The 21,853-nt window shown below is 29.7% G+C and overlaps 2 protein-coding genes across 2 annotated transcripts; both read left to right on the top strand.

Moving 5' to 3' along the window:
• Nucleotides 1–2,819: 2,819 nt before the first annotated feature.
• On the top strand, nucleotides 2,820–5,160 carry LOC7469967 (secoisolariciresinol dehydrogenase). The gene is made up of 2 exons (XM_002323369.4): nucleotides 2,820–3,026; nucleotides 4,149–5,160. Exons 1-2 carry the CDS (start codon nucleotides 2,989–2,991, stop codon nucleotides 4,939–4,941), a joined length of 831 nt encoding a protein of 276 aa, XP_002323405.1. The 5' UTR covers nucleotides 2,820–2,988; the 3' UTR covers nucleotides 4,942–5,160.
• Nucleotides 5,161–8,940: 3,780 nt separating this feature from the next.
• On the top strand, nucleotides 8,941–15,846 carry LOC7469966 (short chain aldehyde dehydrogenase 1). Its single transcript, XM_002323368.4, has 3 exons — nucleotides 8,941–9,167; nucleotides 9,268–9,495; nucleotides 15,001–15,846. Exons 1-3 carry the CDS (start codon nucleotides 9,130–9,132, stop codon nucleotides 15,800–15,802), a joined length of 1,068 nt encoding a protein of 355 aa, XP_002323404.2. The 5' UTR covers nucleotides 8,941–9,129; the 3' UTR covers nucleotides 15,803–15,846.
• The last annotated feature ends 6,007 nt before the right edge of the window (nucleotides 15,847–21,853 follow it).

Here is a 21,853-nt window from a genome sequence, read left to right as displayed (position 1 = left end):
AACCACAATAATCTAGGTTAAGCCAAGTTGAGAAACCCCCCCAAACTCGCGACCTAGATCATAAAATTAGAATAACTCGATAAAAAATAAAAAGAATTATAAAGCCATTTTTTCTTAAAAGAAAGAAGCTTGTGTTAACTTTTCAAACCCATGACTCAAGTCATTAGACCCAAACACCCAATCTAGAAAAAAACATGAAGTTCAATTCTCAATTCATCAAATATTGAAGGATGGAATTGAAAAAAATATTCTATTATATAAAAGGATTTAAAAAATATCAATTAAAAGAATAGGGATCAAAATTAAAATACAAAATATGTTTTATATTTGATTGAAGAGTGAAATTGAAAAGAAAAATTAATTTAGTAAAAAGAAAAAAATTCCAAAGAATGAGGGTCAAGATTGACATAAAAAATAAAAACAATGTTTTTATTAAATGGTATTGAAAAGAATAATAACTTTTACAAAATTACTAAGAAAAAAAATTAGAAATCAAAACTCGCCCATGAAAGCTAGACCACCACCAGAGACACGCATTGCACAAAAAAAAGAGCACACAACGACGCTTCCAACAACACGATAAAAAAAGTATTTTTAGATGCTGAGAGATGCCGCACGTGCTTTTTTTATTTATTTAGTGAAATATCAAAGTGTCCCTAAGCTGACTTTCTAATTACAACAAAATAGTTATGAAATAACTAAGAAGCCCCTTGACCTCAGGCGTAATTTTTTTTTCTTTCAAAGGTATTTTCGTTGTGTCATTGTGCATTTTAATTATTTATTATTTTTTAGATTTTATCAAATACTAAATTGCCCCCTAGCTTAAACTATGATAACAAAAAAAAAAACATAATGAAAATACTAAAAAAAGTTGAAATCCAAAGAATGAGGATCAAATTGCAGAATATAATATTTTGTAAATTAGAATTAAATGATGAAATTGAAAATAAACAAAACTTCTACAAAAAGATCAAGACAAAAAATAAGAAATAAAAAGAATAAGGACTGAAGTTGAAATACTACCAATCAAGAGGGTCAAGCTGTAATTTTTTGGGGAGGAGAGTGAAAAGAAGGAAACAAAAAATTAAAAGCTCGCCCGTGATAAGCGGGACCACCACCAGAGACACGACCAACAAGAAGAGCACATAACGACGCTTCCAACAACATGATAGAAATGTATTTTTGGACGCCGAGAGGCGCCGCACATGCTTGTTCTTTTTTTATTTAGTCAAATATCAAAGTATCCATAAGCTGACTTTCTAATTACAACAAAATAGTTATGAAATGACTAAGAAGCCCATTGACCTCATACTTACATTTTTTTTTCTTTAAAGGGTATTTTCGTTGTGTCATTGTGCATTTTAATTATTTATTATTTTTTATATTTTATCAAATATCAAATTCCCCCTACCCCAGCTTAAACCGTGATAACAAAAAAAACACAATGAAAATATTAAAATATCTCTTTGCGCCAATTTGTTTTTCTTCCAATAATACTTAGGTCGTTCCAATGTTCAATCAAGATATGATAATACTTATTTATCCCTGTTTTATTTGGTAATGACAAATGGTCATGTGAAAAGATTACAATGCTCTTGGAAACCAATGTTAAGTTTTCAGGCGGAGGGGCACAAACGTCATCACAATGTTAAGTGAACATTATTTTTAAATGTAGAGCTATATTGTTTCCTCAAGGGGAATTAACTAACTCTTTTTAATGTTATTTGTACAATGCATTTCATTAGTTTCTTATATGATCATCGGTTGATATTCATCCAATATTGTTTAGACAAATTCCTGATATTAAATCTAAATAAATATCTACAAAATTTCAAGGAATAAACAAATGATTAATTATATCTTTAAAGATTAGTCATCTATAATATCAATGAAACGCAAAAGGCTCAAATATTTTTTTTCTAGATTTTTTTTATTTTTCTGAATATTGATCACAATTTTTTGAGAGAAGGATTCTCCTAGGCCGGCTGTTATCTTGTGCATAACAAAGTCAATCATGTCTCATATGAAATTGTATTATCCTATTTTTGTTTTCTATTTATATGATAAGAAAAACAGCACAAGGGTTAAAGCCAACATACGATGTATGATCGTATTAATACTAATACCGTGCGTATTAGTATGTCTGCACATGTACGTATAATATTCCACAACCCACCCATTCGGAAAGATCAGAAGATACGTTTTCGTTCCTTTGTCATCTTTTAATTAGAGGTTTATATTTTAAAGAAAGAATATTCTCGAGCTAAAAACACATTGATCCCAAACTCAAACGATCTGTCCTTACTATCATAATTAGCTTAATTATTAATTAATTTCCATAGAATTATTTGAGCTGATGACTGTGAAACCTGCCCAACAATCGTAGATGCTTTTGATTTAAACTATTTTACAAACAAGTAATTGCATATATACTTAGCCTACTAAACACGAGAAAATAATTATAGATTTATTGAAAACATTATACTTTTATTCCGTCAATGTGTTAAATCAATAAATCTATAATTATTTTCTTCATTAAATATTATTAGAACATCTTTTTATTTATAATACCCAAATAATCATTATAGTACTTTCTAATTAGTTTTTGTAGAAAAAATAATTAGAAAGTACTACAATCTATTTTACATTTATTTTTTTGACATTTTAAAATAAAATTGAAAATCTTTCTAGTGTGAATAAAAAATTATTGACAATTTTAAAGATTTTTCATGACATTGTTTGGGTTAATCATTTATCCCATTATTATAAAAGAGTTTTGTTAGCTAGTGCTTATCGAATCTCGAGTTATTATCACCATCTCATCTTTTTAAATTGTCAATGTAGCTATAAAAGAGATGAAGCCTCTGTTATCTTGTTCATGTCCTGTGCTAGCTATTGCTTGCATTTTATAATAGATACGGACATAATCCACTCTTTCCCTCGCTTCTTCTTCCGCCCTGCTGCCTGTGCGTGTGCGCTTCTGAAGCAATGTCAACCACTGCGTTTATCTCCACCATAGCCAGAAGGTAAGATGCTAGTGCTTCAGATTACTTTCGTAATAATAAGAAATCTCGAAAAGTTGAAGTTTTCTTAGTCTTCTTCCTATTAATGGGGGGCAAAAAAATAAAATAAAAAAGTATTCAACATAATTGTTAAGTTTGACTTGGAAGGCTGTAAAACGAGATGTATTCCATTGCAATTCTCAACTCCAAAGGAATTCCTCTTGTCTGTACTGTTTTCCAAAGAATTGCTTCTCCTTTATTAATTTCTTCTTGCTTTTTTTTTCTTTATTTAAACAGCTATAGCTACAAATGATCAATTTTACCCCTTCAAGCCATGCCTTTCTGTTGGAAACCTTTTCCTTCCGAATTCTTGACTTCCATGTTTTTTTTCTTACAACTTTCATGTTAATAAGAAACATGATGAATGTGTATGTTAGGACTAAAAGAGGAAGTTGTAGGAATTTCGTTTCCGTTTGTATACTTTGCATTTACATCTAAACATATTTCCTGGTTTCTATTTTTTTCAAGGGAGAGATATAAAAGACATGTTCACTAATTAATTTTCCATTAAGAAAATGCATCTTTTTTTTATTTTATTTTCTTAGAAAATAGAAAATTGCTAGTAACTATATCCCAAATGTTTCTGTTAGAAAAAAAAGGAGTCGTTCTTGGTTAAATAAAAGAAATTAATTGGTGCAACGATAATAACTTTCAAAAAAGTTCAATTACATTGCTACATTGCAAATAGGACTAATTAATTAAACCAAAGTTATTAAATTTGGTTTGATTTAGAACTGGGTAATGTACTGGATTGATTAATTTTGATAGTCCCGAGTTAATTTAAAACTGTGTTATTTTAAGAGAAAAATTAAAATGAAGTTGTTTTGATTTTTTTTTTAAAAATCAAAACAAGCTTTAAATGGGTCAACTATGCCACTAATTAATTAAACCAAATTTATTAAATTTGATTTAATTTAGAACTCGGGTGATGGACTAGATTGATTAATTTTGGTAGGTTCGAGTTAATTTAAAACTGTATTGTTTTAAGTATTCCATCTAATCTGAAGATTACTTCAAAGAAAATAAGCAGTTAAGCACGCCAAGAACGGATCATGTCTAACAATAATGCTTCCAAATCTCTTGCAGGCTACAAGGAAAGGTAGCCTTAATCACCGGCGGTGCTAGTGGTATTGGTGAATGCACCGCAAAAGTCTTCTCTCACCATGGAGCTAAAGTAGTAATTGCTGATATCCAAGACGAATTAGGCCATTCAGTTGTCGAGGCCCTAGGCCCTTCAAACTCCACCTACGTGCGTTGCGATGTCACCGAAGAGGCCCAGATAAAAAATGCTGTGGACAAAGCTATCTCAACCTATGGCAAGCTAGATATAATGCTCAACAATGCTGGCATTGCTGATGACAGTAAAGCACGCATAATCGACAACGAAATGGCTGATTTTGAACGTGTTCTTAAGATTAACGTGACCGGAGTTTTCCTCGGCATCAAGCACGCAGCCCGCGTCATGATCCCAGCACGCAGTGGCACCATAATTTCAACTGCTAGTGTAAGCTCACTACTTGGTGCGGCAGCTTCACATGCATACTGTTGCTCAAAACATGCTGTGTTAGGACTGACAAGAAATGCTGCAGCTGAGCTTGGACAGTTTGGCATTAGGGTGAATTGCTTATCTCCTTACGCACTCGCAACTCCTTTAGCAAGGAAATTTATTGGGGTTGATGATGATGAGGCGCTTGAAATTGCGATGAATTCATTTGCTAATCTAAAGGGAGTGACCCTTAAGACGGAAGATGTTGCCAATGCAGCTCTTTATCTAGCCAGTGATGAGGCTAGGTATATTAGTGGGCATAATTTATTTATAGATGGAGGGTTCAGCGTTCAAAACCCGACATTCCAGATGTTTCAGTATCCAGATTCTTGATTGTATCCCTAAGAGGTTGAATTACTTCTTCACACTCGAGAGAAACAAGTTGCAACTTTGTGAACCTAATCAAGCATATCCATTGCTATTGATCATATATATTTCGGTCAAAAGAGGAAAGAAATGTTGAGAATTAAATGTGTAATCCTTATAGCCATCAAGAAGTTTTAAAAGAAAAACCTCTCTTGACTTCTACAATTTATTTGGAGAGAGATCAAATTCAACTTGTCAGTCTTTTTATATATTTTGATTTGGTCCTGCCTTCTATTGAATGAACGTACAATTATCTGCTTTTGACTGCCGGGTTGATTATTCTATTAAAAAAAAATTATTAATATTTTCTCAAACTATTTCTCATATTTCTCATGAAAATAACATTTTTAAGGATTACATCATCCACAGGATAAATCTTTAATAAAAAAAGGCAAATCTTTATTTACTTAAAAACAACAATTAAAACCCAACTTCTCAAAGATAAAATTCTTTTAAGGATTATACTATCCTTGGCCATTTCTTTAATTGACAAATATCACACAAGGACAAACAAAAACTCATATAATCATAACAATATAACATAAATATTGTATTAATTAATTACCATATACAAGAAAATTAATAACATATTACAGATTCAAAATAAACAAAGTAATATTGGTGTGTGGGTTCACGCATTGCCATGATTGATGGCTCATGGATCTATGCCATAATGATAGGGATGGCGCGTGGATGGATGGATCAAATGTGCTTTCTTCTCCTTTTTCCTTTTTATATCGACGATGAAGCTCACCATTGCCTAAAACAAGATATCAGTATCAGGAAAACTTTGGTCTTCTCTCCTTTCTCTCTCTCTCGGTTTGTTGTTATTCATTGTTGTTGTTTATTACCATAGAGTTGTTGTAGTTGGGTTTTCCTTTATTGGTAGCTATTGTGGTGGTTAGTAAGAGAGAGAAGTTGCCGTCATCGTTCAATTTAGTGGAGGAGGATGGTTCAGGTTGACCTATTGTTGTTATTCTTTTTTCCTTTTTCATAAATTCAATTCTCTTTTTTTTTTTATTCACTCTTGATTTTTCTGCTTTTTTATTTTTTGCTTTATGTATCTTTTAGTGTATTCTTTTGTGTTATCTTTTTTTTTTATTTTTTGGCTTTCTGGTCTATTTATATGCCTTTTTCTACATATCCTTTAATCCATTCTGATCCTTTATTTCCTAATATCTTAATATAATGTGTCTATCTCTTTATCACAAAGTTATTTTGCAGAGAGACTCAAACTTTTGTTATTTATTTTGATATCTACTTCTTTCTTTACATGAGTTATTTTTCTCCTTTAATGTTTTATTATATATATGGGTTAAAAATCAATTACGATAGCTATCCTCTCCTTATGATACTTATAATATAAATTTTTTGAAAGATTTCTTTTTTATTTGACTTTTTACAGTAAATTTACTAAAAAAAAGGAGTTTTACATGAAAGGAATTATATCATTGGATTAAGAAGCTAAATTTGAAAGAAAAAGTCTATCCAAATGATGAACTTCTCTTTGAAATAAAAATATCATTTGAAAGGAAACTGTCATCAGATTGATGGGCTTTAACTTTAAAAGGAAAATGCTACCAGATTGGTGAGCTTGGATTAAAAAAGAAATGTCATCGAATTGGTAGGTTTTAAAAGAAAATTGTCATCAAATTGGTAGGTTTTAAAAGAAAATTGTCATCAGATTGGAGGGTTTCTTAAAAGAAAATCACCATAAGATTGATGAGATTCTTGAAAAATAAAAGTTCCATGGATTAATAGGCTTTTTGAAAGAAAATTTCCATCAAATTGATGGGCTGAACTTGAAATAAAAGTTATCATTGAATTAATTAATGATCTTTTTTTTAAAATAAAAGTGGTCCAACTGAAAGGTAACCAACCTTGTTATAATATATAAATAGATCCAAATTGTTAGGCAAGCAACCTCAACATAAAATCTGAATAATACAACCTCGATGAAATGTACAAAGTCCCCTGCGTCACCTTAAACCAATTTCTTAATTAAATCACATAACTCACTATAATATTAGTCTCATTTATTTTCTTGAACTTGATTTTTGAGTAAACAATCCAATTTTGAGATCTTCAATGCTTGACGTTATCAATATTTGTTAGTGATTTTTTAGTTTGAAGCTTTATTTGCTTCAAAGATTAATGCCCCTAAGTACAACATGAGACTAATTATTCATCTTTTTTCTTATTTTTCATCAATATAATGAAGAAGTTATTTTCTCAGCCACTCATAACTTATGATGAAGTTCTCCAAATCATCATTTAGCTATTGTAATTTTTTTGGATTGAAACAAATAAAATTGCTCCCAATTGATCCAGTTGTATTTTTTTTTTTCTAGCAGACATCATAAGACACACGCACACTTACATCAACATTATTGTTTTTGTCAAAAACTTTGCAAACTCGTCAAACAAGAAAATTTTATTGTAAGACGTTTATTTCATGAAAGCTAGAAATTTTAATGATTGTGTTCATATAGGTTCAATCACTGAAATGAAATTATTGATATGTAAATTTTAAAGTACTTTTACTAAATGAAAATTTTGATTTCCTGGTCAAAAGCCAAAAACAAGTCATTCAAGTACTAAGATATTATATGTTTGTTGGAATATGAAAAAATAGGTTGGTTACAATTGTGAAAACGATGGTCATCCTACAAATTTGATTGTTTTTGAAAAATGGCTCAATGGATTTCAAGTTTTAGCATGAAAAAATAAAGGCATCTTGTTTCATATTATGTTGATCTTGCCTATTCATAGGTGAGAATCCACAATTTAACATCCTAAAAATAATAATATTCAATATACAAACATGTCATGATTTCACTTGAAAATTCTTTTCTTCTCCTTTTAGAGCCTACCATTTATCAATATAAATAAATTATCTTTGATAAAAAAAAAGAACTTATAAAAACACATAATGTAGGCTAAGGTTTGTGCTTATTAAAGAATAATATATATAAGGCTTAAAAAATATTTAAGAACTCAAAAATATAAGATCAAATATTCATATATGGAGAACTTTTAGGCTTGTCATCTTGATTTTGTCATTGATATCTCACCACGATTTTAATTCTCCAAGTTTTATCTTGTGCTTTGTCATCAAAACTGTCTATGATTTTAGATTCGCACCATCATAAGGGATATTTTAAAGAGTTTTATTTTTATATTTTTTTGTTCAGTTATGTCTCTTTTATTTTATTTTTTTTCATTTGAAGAATTTCATAAATCGTCTAAAAACTTCCAAAATTTCCCCCAGTATGAGGGGTAATCCTAGTTGGGATTATTATTCAAGAAAAAAATTTTAATGCTCAAAATAGGAACAATAATGGATATATTTCATCTATAAAGGATATGTCACGATTTTTTTCATCTTAAATCCAAATCTTCTCATGTTGATAACTAAGAAAATCATCATTAACCAGGAAAAAACATAACATTAACCTTGAAGAAGAAGTGAAGAAGTAATGGTAGGATTATGACCCGGATGTATATATGTATTATTTATCATCATTTATGTCATCAAAATATTTGATTTTAATTTAGGCGTTATGTGAGGCAAGATTTCCTTTTTTAGATTTGTTGGGAGTAAAAGTGTAATTTTATGGTTTTAAAAGAGAGATTATCAAGATTATACTCTTTAATGAGATTTTAAATTATTTTACAAAAAGAAGTGATTTTTGCATATTAGGTACGTGTAAAATGGGTGGCATTGTTAATGTGCGTGAGGGAGTGCAAGAGATAAATTTCTTCAATCTTCCAATGTCCACGTGTTGAATATGAGAGGCATCAGCATTGTATAGCATGCAGCGGCAATGTATGTCATCGAATTATCGGAGGCACTTCTTTATTTTATTTTTCTGAAAAAAACGAAATGATGTTTATCCATGAAATACAGTGAACCGTCAGAGTTAAATATATTATCGTCAAGTTTGACCATGAGCTGCGAAAGGAGAATCTGTGCTAGCTTGGAAGACCTGGAAACAGAGTTCCCTATAAATAATTTACATCTCTCTTCTCTCTTTAAGCTATCAGATTAATTAAATAGTTTGTTTTCTTTTCATTTCTGTATCAAGTCTACTCAAACAAGGGCAATACATCTCTACGTTTTAATCCTTTATTTCTCACTAATTTTGCTGAAAGATGAGTTCCAATCCTTCAGCATCTCCCATCAGCAAAAGGTAAAATGAGTCGTAAGCTCAACATTCAACTTTCAGTTCATTATATTAATTCATTCTTTCTTCTTTTTTTCTAATCATTAGAGTTACCTGTAAATTTCAGGCTAGAAGGCAAGGTGGCATTGATAACTGGTGGAGCTAGTGGCATAGGTGAGTGCACAGCAAGGCTATTTGTTCAACACGGTTCCAAGGTCCTTATTGCGGATGTTCAAGACGATCTCGGCCGTGCTCTCTGCCAAGAATACGGCTCTGAGGAAATCATCTCTTATGTCCACTGCAATGTAACAGTCGATTCTGATGTCCAAAATGCGGTTGATACAGCTGTTTCCAGGTACGGTAAGCTAGACATCATGTTCAACAATGCTGGAATTTCAGGCAACACCAAATCATCTATCTTGAATTCTGATAATGAAGACTTTATGAGAGTCCTTAATATCAATGTCTGTGGCGGATTCTTGGGTGCCAAACATGCTGCGAGGGTGATGATTCCAGCTAAGAAAGGGTGCATCCTCTTCACTGCAAGTGTGGCTTCAGTTCTATACGGTGAATTGGCACACGCATATACAGCATCGAAGAATGCTATTGTAGGGTTGGCGAAGAACTTGAGCGTGGACTTAGGCCAACATGGGATAAGAGTTAATAGTATTTCTCCCACTGCTGTTGCTACCCCAATGCTTACAGATGCTTTGAGAATGACAAAGGAGGCTGCAGAGAAATTTGTTGCATCAGCAGCCAACTTAAAAGAAGCGGTATTGGAACCAGAAGACGTTGCACAAGCAGCCTTATATCTAGCCAGTGATGACTCCAAGTACGTGAGTGGGGTCAACTTGGTGATCGATGGAGGCTATAACCTTACCAATCCCTCACTTGCCATGGCAATGAAAAGCTTGTTTTCCAAAGTTTAAATGGAGAACATTGCTTGCTATTTTGGCATTCAAATCGATTGCGTGTTTCGATTTTGTGTGAGCTGTTCCAATTTATATGAGTTGGGCTTAACTTTTATTTCAATGCAACTGTATTTGGTCTCGGTACAGCTAAGGAACTGGCTTGTCCTTTGTGATTTTTTTTTCTTTTTTTTATTGTATCATCCTCCCCTGCGTTGCTGTTCTCCTTGGACTCAGTCCCTTTATCAATTAAATACATTCCGGGAAAATAAATAAATAAAAAAGGCACATGAGATATCAATAAAGGTGATGCAAGTGGTGAGAGCAGATTATTTCTAATAACGAAAACACAAAAGTTTTATATACTTTTCATGAAGAAGCTGTCGATGGACGCTTCCTCTTCTTTCTTTCCCCACGGGTCCCTTCTTCCGTATAAAATCCAACCGACAATGTAGCAATGAGACATAGCTCAAATAGGATAAGAATCTCGACGGCTTTTTTTTTTTTATATATACCTCGGAGAACTATTATGGGTTCTAATTCTATGATAAAATCATTAAAAATCTTAGATTCATCATAGAAAATAGTTTATTAATTTAATTAAGGATACTTTCTTTTATCATCACATTCCGTATGACCATTAATTTTATGGTGTTAATTTCATCCATTGTCAATTAAACATACATTTCTTAATATGTTCTTTTAGATTAGAAGGTGGTGAAGTTGTGAAAACTTCATATTTTAATTTGGGCTTATCATGGCTTTGTTTGGGTTGAAGTTGGAAGAAGTGAGCATCTAATGTTTAAGTTAGTAATTAAATTATTGAAGAGAAATAATGTAGAAAGTAGAGTGAAGAATATATAGTATTGTTTTTCTTGAGTAAACTTGTGTTTTATGTGATGTTATTGAATGAACTTATGTTAAATATTGTTTACCTAATGCTTCAAGGTATTTATAAATCTCGATCACAATATTTGACTTGTGTGCAAGAAATCAATATGCATTATTATTATATGCATATCAAATGAATATACAATCTATAGTCTTAGGTCATATCTTGACCTTCTTATGATAAGATATTGTTACCTTTGCAAGAAACCTCCACACTTTGAGTTATTTGTAGGAAGGTTTTCTACCTTTTCACAATTCATATGGTGTCTTATTATTGGGTAACTTGTTAAGTATATAATTGACAGTTAAAATTAATCCCTCATAAGTTCTAAAGTGCTCCTCAACTTATCAATATGACATTCATTATTTTTTTAATGTTCAATTCTTACGTTCCGCAATGCCATTTTATTATGGGGAATAAAAAGCAGTAGTTTGGAAGATAATACTATCTTGGGAATATAATTCACCAAATGGTGCTTCGTATTCTCCACCTTTATCACTTCTTATTACCTTTATTTTTTTGTTAATTTGATTTTCAACTTCATTCTTGTAATGTTTAAACATTTCAAGCGTTTCATCATTACTTCTACACAAATTAAATAGATATAACAATGCCTTGTGTAATCATTTATAAAAGTAATATAATATCTTTTTTGTCACCTCTAGTTTGCATGAATTTTAAATCACTAATATCTAAGTGAATTAAGTCTAGAGGTTTATTAACCTTTTTAATTATTTGAAAATAAAGTTTTGTGAATTTTGATTTTACACAAATTTCACACTTATGATTTTTCTCAAAAATCATACTTGATAATAATTCATGTTTTATTAACCTTTGCATAGTATTATGACTTAACCTGTCATGCCACACATCATAAGACTCAAGCAAATACAAAAAAGAGATAATCTTATTATTATTCTCATCAATGATTACAATGGTCATTCATTCATTTAAAAGCGGTTATCATAATGAGTCATTTTTTTTCTATAAACATATCATTCTTAATGAGTATAAATGTATCACTCTCAAACATTATCTTAAAATTATTTTTACTCAACAATGAGTCAAACATTAAGTTCTTTCTAATGTTAGCAACATGTTGTACATTGTTGAGGGTGATAAGCTTTCCAGATGTCATATTCACTTTGATCTTTTTAACACCTAGTACCTTGAAGGATGATGAGTTTTCCATATATAGGTTTTCTCCATCAATTTCTTTGTAAGAAGAAAACTTTCTCTTCTCAGCACATACATGTCTTGTAGTATCAGTATCAACCAACCACTGCTCAGGATTGTATAATCAGGTTGACTTTAAAAATAACAAACATGTTCATTTCTAAAACTTCATCAATGAGGTAATCAACCTCATTGATATTGGCTTCAACAATCATTTTTTTTTTTGGATAGCTTTGTTGAGCATTATTTTGTTCACTGTGATTTGTTCAATTATTGTCATTTCGCTTATAAACTATATCGTATACAAAAAAATATCATGTGAATAATACTTTCACTAAGTAAATTCTAAGAAAAGATTGGAGAGGTAACAAACGGTCCCGCTTAAAACTCAATCTCCTTAAACAGAACTTACTAAATCATATCTATTCATCACACTAACTTTTTGTATATGTAAACAATAATATATACGTGAATAATGTTGTATACATGAACAAATCTGACCATATATAATTGATGTCATTTTTAGATTTAGAAATTTGGAGACGATGAACCTTTTCATAACGACAACTTCAACCTTGAGCTTTCTGTTAAAAGCTTTATAAAGAGCCTTTACACTCTTAATTGAGCTATACACATCATATTATGTATTATTTAATCAATTCAAAATGTAATTTTTTTAACGCAAGAAACACTATGATTCTATACGTCCAAAGCTAACATAATAATAAAATTAAATTTATTATTTGACAACTTTAACATTTTTTCTGCAAGAACTTAACAAGTTCGAGATGAGCACATAAATCAACATTTTATGTTGTCACCATTTAAAGTTCAATCCATTGAACTTTTCAAGTTTTCATTATGCACCACAAAAAGTGATGGTGGAATCCTTAATACTAAAGTAGTACTTGCCAAAGCAATACTGGTTGGAAAAACCAATTCTCAAGTTAAAAACATGATATAAATTATAAAAACAATAGCTAATAATACTTATAAATAAATATTTCAGCTCCAGAACAAAGAAGTAAAATAATATAAAACTTGAAATTAAGCAACTCGATAAATAAAAATATTTAAATTATACAGGATAAACATAAACACTTTTGTTTATTATAGTTCAAATTAAACCTGCATTATGTCAAAACATTATGTTAAACAAGAATGATAAAATGCATAATTATACCAACAAATTTGCAAGTAACATGTATAAACTATAAACACGGTTTATAAAAGCTTAGTTCATAAAATATATCATGCAACAACTTAAAGAAATTCAAATAAATTGCATGAATTACAATTTTAGAAGATAAATTATAACATTAAAATAAAGATATATAAAAAAATTCTAAAATTAAATAAAGAAAATAAAAAACATAAAGCTATAAGCAAACTAAAAGGTTATAAATTAAAACATATAGTATTGAAATAAATCTATATGACTAATATTAAAATTTTTCCCACATGATAAACTAAACAAAGTCTAATATATATAAAAATAAATCCTTAAGATTATAGATCAAAGTTTGTAAATATATTAGACTAGTGTACAAATATGCTTAGTTTATTATAACAAGATTGTAGTTAAAAAAATAATTAGCATGGATTAGTAGTTTAGCATTACAAATGTATGCTAAACAAAAGATGTCCTAGGAAAAACTAGAGTTTATATATGTTTAGATCTATAAACTCAAGACAAAAAAAAAAAAAAACTTAAATCAACTATGCTTAAATTAAAACAAGAAATGTACTTACTTGTTGAAACACTTTAAAGTAATGAATCTTTTGTCCTTAAGGTTTTATTGCTTCTAATTTGTGCAATTAGAATGTATACAATATGCCTGCTAATATTTCAGCAATACCACTTTGATTAATATGTACTTCTAAACCAAGGTTTTTGCACCAAAGAATATGAAACTCAAATTAATATATCTCAACAATATGAACCTAAACTCTAGATTTGAAAGAAAAACCAAAGTATAAAATGAAAATAAAACACTAAATAATGAGGTGATGATGAGTGTGTAAAAATATAAAAAAATTGAAGTACTAAACTCTTTCTCCATGATCCTTTTTTTTATAGTGAATTTTAAAAGTTAAAAAGTTGAATAATTAATAAGAATTAATTCTCACCATTATCAATTATTGATTAGTCACTATAAATTAAAAATTAAATTAAAAAAAGCTAAAAATTAAAAAAATTAAGAATTCTTTAAGATTAATTTTTCATTCATCTATAATTTATTTATAAGAAATAAATTTTCAACATTATATCTGATTTTGTCCCTGGCATTAGTGTTGCAATCCAAAAAAGGTCACCTCGTTTCAGCACCTAATGTTATTGAAGCAGGTGCTTAATCAGGTATTTTATTGCCTTCTTGTTGGTAGTAGGAAGACTGTAGCTACATAAAAATTCTAATGCGGTCAGGCCTGCAACTTGGCAATACTGTCAGCAAAAGCTGTGAACGTTTGTGTTACTAAGTTTCAATGTCTCCAACAAGCATCTTTAGAACTTTTGTTTCATCATGCGCGCGGTATAGTTTTTGCCCTTTAAAGATGCAATGAACTACCAAGAAGGATATTTTTTCCTTTCTCATTTTCGTTATCATTTCCAATCATATTATTAGGAGAAAATGAATTCGGATTCCTCAGTGACGCTAGCCACCAAGAGGTAAAATGACTTGTAAAGTACTTCAAAGTTCATTCAATCTGTATGGCTATCTATAAAAAATGCTGCAAATAAAGGTTGTGATCACCAAAAGGGGATTAAATTATCGGTGGTTCGGTCTCGGTTTATGGTATTTAGTTTCAATTTCCTACATCGAAATCAGTACACCTAAAAGTTAAGTTATATTTTTTTCTTAATATTGTTTCTTATGAATCACAGGCTGGAAGGGAAGGTGGCACTAATAACTGGTGGTGCTAGTGGCATAGGCGAGTGCAGTGCAAGGCTGTTCGTTCAACATGGTGCAAAGGTTCTGATTGCAGATATCCAAGATGACCTTGGTGAAGCACTTTGCAAGAACCTTGGTTCCCAAGAATCCATATCGTACATCCATTGCGATGTTACATGTGATTCTGATGTCAAAAATGCTGTAGACATGGCTGTCTCCAAATATGGAAAGCTTGACATCATGTTCAACAATGCAGGGATAGTAGGAACCTGCAAGGCTCCGAGGATCTTAGCTGTAGAAATCGAAGATTTCAAGAGAGTGCTTGATGTCAATTTATTTGGTGCTTTCTTGGGGGCTAAACATGCAGCTAGGGTCATGATACCAGCAAAGAAAGGTTGCATTCTCTTCACTGGAAGTTTGGTTACAGTATCTTGTTGTTCATCTCCACATGCTTATGCCGCATCAAAGCACGCGGTTGTCGGGCTTACCAAGAACTTGGCTGTAGAATTGGGACAGCACGGAATCAGGGTCAATTGCATATCTCTTTTTACCATTGCAACCCCAATGGTAATAGAATCTATGGGTATAGAAAAGAGGAAGTTCGAGGAGTTTCTTTCTTCATCATCAGCCATCTTGAAAGAGACACTACTGGAACCAGAAGATTTTGCAAATGCGGCAATTTATCTGGCAAGTGATGAATCCAAGTATACAAGTGGGATTAATTTGGTGATTGATGGAGGCTACAGTTTGACAAATCCTACTCTGCCTCTAGCTTTGAGAAGCCTATTTTCTTAAAGCACACAGTATGCTATTCTTATTTAATTCCTTTTTTTTGTTTTTTTTTTCTGAGAAAGCCAATAAGACTTCTTTTCATTGGTCATAATTGCGACTTCTTTAAAATAATACCATGTAAAATAAACAGATAATATAAAATGATGCAAACTAATGTAATAATGACTTTTCAAGTAGATCAATAATTTCATATTTTAGAGATTCTGTTTTATATGGATTTTCATAGGAATTAATTTATAAGGAATGTTAGAATGATTCTTATTTCATAATAATTTTAGAATTAAAACTAAAAACAATTTATAAGGAATGTTAGGAGATGGTTAGGACAGGTAAATATTTGTCCAATAAAATGACAAACTGCCGAGGAAACCAGATTAAAAGGATATGTAACTATATATCTAGTGAATTAGTAATGATATTATAGAAGAATGGATAGGCCAGTTATATAGAGATATGTTTTATTCAATTCTTAAAGTTTGGTTTGGAAAGTTAATCAAAATATAGTGTATTTAGATGATGTGAGTGTTTGATTTAAAGGAAATAAATGTTGTTAAGTCAAAAGATAATATATATATATATGAGAAAAGTGAAATAAATCAAATGTATTGTGAACAAAACAATGATACATGTAAAAATGTGGTTGTGAGGTAAAATGATAGAATGAATATGATGTTTAAAAGAACAAGATATGAAAAGGTTAGAATGAACCTATGAATTCAAAGTTTTAAAAAATAATTTTTATTAAGATAAGCTATTACTAGATTATAAAACTAAGAGTTGCTATGTGGTGATAATGATGACTAAATGCTATAATGATGGAAAGAGAATTTATCATTAGATAAGATAATGAGATTATATATATATATATATATATATATATATATATATATATAACATAAAAAATTGATATAGGTGTGATGTATTTGCTATAAGGTTAAAAAAATTGATTATACTTGTATAATTATTAAACAATAGTAACTATTATGATAATGATGACTAAGTTATTAGATGGTGAGTGAATGATATCTATATATAAAAAAATTACCCGACTTTTTACATACAAGATTGTAGGAAATAAGTGTAATTGCATTGGAAAACATGGGGCGTTACATATTTTGCTTCCGGTCTAATGATCCGAGTCACGAGTTTGAAACGTTAATGCGAATCGACATCCCTGTCTTCTCATTTTCTTTTTTGATTTCATTGTTCAACATATTTTTTTAAAGATTAGCTTTATCGTTTTCTTCAAAAAAATAATTTCTATTGTATTATTCCAGTCTCATTATTTGAACCTCAAGTTCTGCAAGTTAACCTAGGTTGACTCACCTCTAATTATTCAAGTTGTATGTCTATCATGCTAAGTCAAGTTGAATCAGACTATTTTTTTTTTTGTTATTTGTTTTTATCAAATTTCGGTTAATATAAAATAAAAATAATTTATGCAAGACCGAACATATTAGAAATATTATTTCAAAATAAATATTTTTTATAAAATAAAACTCATATATATATAAAATAAAGAAATTCTCCAAAAATTAAATACAAACATAACAGTTTTTTTTTTAAAAAAAATCTATTAAAAAAAGGCCTGAAAACCCGTAATCTAGATCACAAGACTAGGATAAATTAATAGAAAAGAAATTTAAGATAACCACAATACCAATCTTTTTTTAAAAAAAAATATAATGTAGGAATTATAAAATCATAAAAGAAAATAAGAAAAAAAAGATGTCAAATCGCATTAACTTTTCAAATTCGTTACCCAAATCATTAGATTGGAAGCACCATTTATAGAAAAAGCTATGAAGTCTAATCCTTAACAAATCAAATGTTGAATGATGAAACTGAAAAAAAAATCAATTACAAAACAATTTAATCAAAAAAATGAGGAAGAAAATTGAAATAAGAAATAAATTTGAGGGCATAGAAAAATTTTAAATTGGAGAGTTAAATTGAAAAGACAAAAACTTTAACAAAAGGAAAAAAAAATAGAAGAATAAGGACTGAATTTAAGAAAAAAAAATATTTGACAAATTAATTTAAGGACAAAATTGAAATCATAAAAAACTTTAATAAAAGGGCCCAATACAAAAATAAATAATAAAAAACATAAGAATTAAAATTGAAAAATTAAAAGAAAATAGGAAAAGCGACTACATGCCTTGCTATTTGTCTTTTCTAAGGGTAACAATGTATTTTTATTGTATTCTAAAAAGTGTAAAATAAAAAAAAAAACCTTGGGTCAACAACTTTAATTTTTTTTTTACTGTTTTAAAGTTTTTGAAAAGATCAATTAACCCTTGGTCAATAATTCTAAATCTTGTTGACGTTAAGGGTAAATATGTTATTTTACTATGCAAAAAAATTGGAAAAGACTACCATACCCCTAAAAAAATCTTTTGATAACCAATGGATCTTTAGAAAAAAAATCAAATTACCCCTAACACCAAGGCTCCTATTTTTTCCACTCGAGGAAAAATTAATAATTTCACTGTAACAATCCACAATAAAATGTGTCTAGTGCTACGATGAGAAATCTACACTTTATATCTCTTATTAATAATAAAAAACCGATGCCACCCGTCAAAATCAATACCCCAACAATTTTAAACAAGGTGGCATACAATAAATGGTTCAATCATATTATCATATAAAAAATTGCACCTTAATAAAAAAGAAATAAAATGAGTCAATACACTTAAAATCATAGTTATTAAACTCGACTAGGGATTGACTCGGCCAAGTGATCAGGTCCCAAGTCACATAGTTTGACCTGATCAACCTAGAAAAAAAATAAAATTATGCTTAGAGGTTTTAATATTTCACTTGAAATTTTTTTAAAACAATGCACGTGGATATAGGCTATAAAAAATATGAGACAAGAAGTATAACATAGCTATCCCAGATCAAAAGATTAATAAATAATTCATTTGGATGTAAACTATATAAAACAAATGAGGCATGAAGCATAATATAATTATATGACATTGAAAAATTAAAAAATAATTTATATAAAGATAGACTATAAAAAAATATGATGTTAAGCATTCATATATTAATTTAATATTTTTATGATTTATTAAAAATATATAAAAAAGTAAAAAAAATCAGATCTCATTTGGGTTTTTGATTGACTTGGTGAGTCATCCAAGTTTAACCAGGTACATAACATCCTTAAATTTATATAATTTGAAATTCTATTAAAATTTCATATCATCCAAGTTTCAGGTTAATTTACTTGGTCGATGGTATTCCATAACTATTCTGGAAATTAGAATAAATCCCCACAGCCAAAATAAATAACAAAGCATTCCTAACAATGATGCATTAAAGCATTTTGAAATCTTAAAACCAAGGAAGAGTTTTGTCTATATAAAACAAAGATTTCTCTTCAACAATCAGCGAGGCATACCCTCAGATTACTTCATTGAACTCAAAACAAACCTACAATTATCTCCCTTCCCAAACCAAAATTACCACTAACGAAGAACAAATCTAATAATACAAAACATCCATAGAAATGTAACAATGGTTACTCATCAAGCAAAAGGTCGATAAAGAAAAAAAAAAACTAATTTCAAATAAAAAATATTAAAGTAAAAAATGATAGTCCCAATGTCCTTCCACCTACCTCAAAAAACGCTACTAAGACCAAAATCTCCCTAACTAAACCAAATAAAACAAAAACATAAGATCTCCTAATTATGAAATTACTAATTTATTGGCGTGCTCGTTCAATATTAATTTTTTTTAAAATAAAAAAATAGTAAAAGTATGAAGAATATTTTAATAATATTATTAAATATAACCACATAAATTAATTTTTAAACCTTCACTCAACTCTTTGCTAGACTCAAGTAACGTGGGTCTGACAACCATGCTAGACCCAAGCACAGACCTAAGCGTTTTGGGTCTAGAGCTATGCCAGACCCAAACGTCGTGGGCGTGGCAGCCAAGCAAGACCCAAGCGCCTTGAGCGTGGCAACCATGTCAGACCCAAGTACTTGGGTCTGGTGTAAAACCTTAGGTAATAACATTGATAATAATAAAAGTCAAGATTATGAAAAATGAGGGAAAGAGATAAATTAAATTATAAAAATAATGATAAATTCGAGAATCTGAAATAAAATGTTGTGTACGGGTGTTAAAAGATAAAAATAAATAAATAAACACAAATATGCGAATAAAATTTTTATGGAAGTGAATTTCACGAAACTAAAAGTACCAGCGAGTAACCTAGTGATCTTCGAAATAGCTCGGGTAAAATTTGGTATAAACAGGCGTCAGGATATGGAAAATTTTACCCGAAAATCATAAAAGTTACTATTGAGGGACATAAAAGAAATTTGTAAAAAGGTTAAGTGTATATATATATGTGTGTGTGTGCGCGCGCGCATGCGTGTGTGTGCGCGGAAGGAAAGAGAAAAAAAAACAAAACAAACCTTATTTTTCAAAGGAGAAGGAGAAGGAGAAGCATTCGACCAAAGAGAGGGAAGAAATCAAAGTTAGGGAAAATTCCTCAATTTAAAAGTGTTAAAGCTTTGGCTATTGCTTGGTAAGGTGCCTTAACACTTTTAAAAAAGATTCTTGAAGAATTTATGCTTTAAATTGATTGAACTTTGTGAAATTAAAAATTAGGGTTCTTGATAAATTTTTGGGGAAAGTTGCGATTGATTGTGAAATTGTGTTAAGATTATGGAAATGAGTATAGAAAGTAAGAAATTATGGTAATTGAAGCAAAATTTTAGGTGTTCTTGAAGAATGGATTCTTGACAAAATAATAATAATAATAGTAAGATGAAATTAATGTTAAAGAGTGAATAGAACATGAATTTTTTATGTTTTCTTTTAGTTTAAATTTCAGCCAAAAACAAATAAAATTAAAGAAACATATATGTCTTGATTTGATGATGAAATGAATCGTGTTACAATGTGGGAATTTAAAGAATGGGAAGAAAATTTACAAAAGAAAGAACGAAATTTTCATATTTCTCTTTAAATTTATTTTGTTTGCAAATGAAAGGATAATTGGAAGAATTTCATTTATTAATTGTGTCAATATGGGAAGTAGAATAATGATATTAGTTAAAGTTTGATATAAATTAATAAACTTGATTAAGATTTTTGAGTGAGAAAGAGTAATTATATATATTATTATAGATGTGAAAAGAAATGATGTGATATACTAGTCAATTTAGGAGGGGCTGCCAAGCCAACACCACAGTAGGGAACTTTAGATAGAGCTTAGTCGTCAGGTAATTATACGGTGCCTAAATTTATTATTGGTCAATATGTATTTTTAGCTGATAAATTATGGTCAATAGATTAGTAATTGTTATATTGTTTACTTGGGAAATAAGATATGTAATGTGATGAACTAATTCCTAGATTAATGGAATTAGTGCCCTAGTGAATGGCGTAATAAGGAATAAATTTTCTGGTTAATGAGATTAGTATTTTGGTGAATGGGCAAATTGTTGTACTAATTCTGGGATTAATGGAATTAGTGCCCTGATGAATCGGCATAATAAGGAATTAATTCCCTGGTTAATGGGATTAGTATCCTGCTGAATGATCAAATTATTGAACTAATTCCTAATTTAATGAAATTAGTGCCCTGACAAATGGGCGTAATGAAGAATTAATTTTCTGGTTAATGGGATTAGTACCCTGATGAATGGGTGAATCGTTGAACTAATTTTCTAGATTAATATAATTAGTGCTTGTTGAATGGACGAGCGATAAATTAATTACCTATTAGTGGAATTAACGCCTGGGTTGATAGGCGATAAGAATAATTATATTTTTTGTTGATGTTCAAAAAACATTAAGGATTATTCTGAAATTTAATTGAAATATATAATACTAGATGAATAAATTAATTTAATGATCTTATGAGTAAATTTTCAAAAAGAAAGATATAAAGTAACAAAGAATTTATTGATATTTTATTTTATATGTCTAATCAAATTATTGTATTAATCAATTTTCAAGTCCATCTCAAAAAAATCAAGGATTATTCTGAAATTTAATTGAAATATATAATACTAGATG

This window comes from Populus trichocarpa, chromosome 16 (assembly GCF_000002775.5).
Source record: "Populus trichocarpa isolate Nisqually-1 chromosome 16, P.trichocarpa_v4.1, whole genome shotgun sequence".
Classification (NCBI taxonomy): Eukaryota; Viridiplantae; Streptophyta; class Magnoliopsida; order Malpighiales; family Salicaceae; genus Populus; species Populus trichocarpa.
This window is presented reverse-complemented; position numbering and strand designations above follow the sequence as displayed.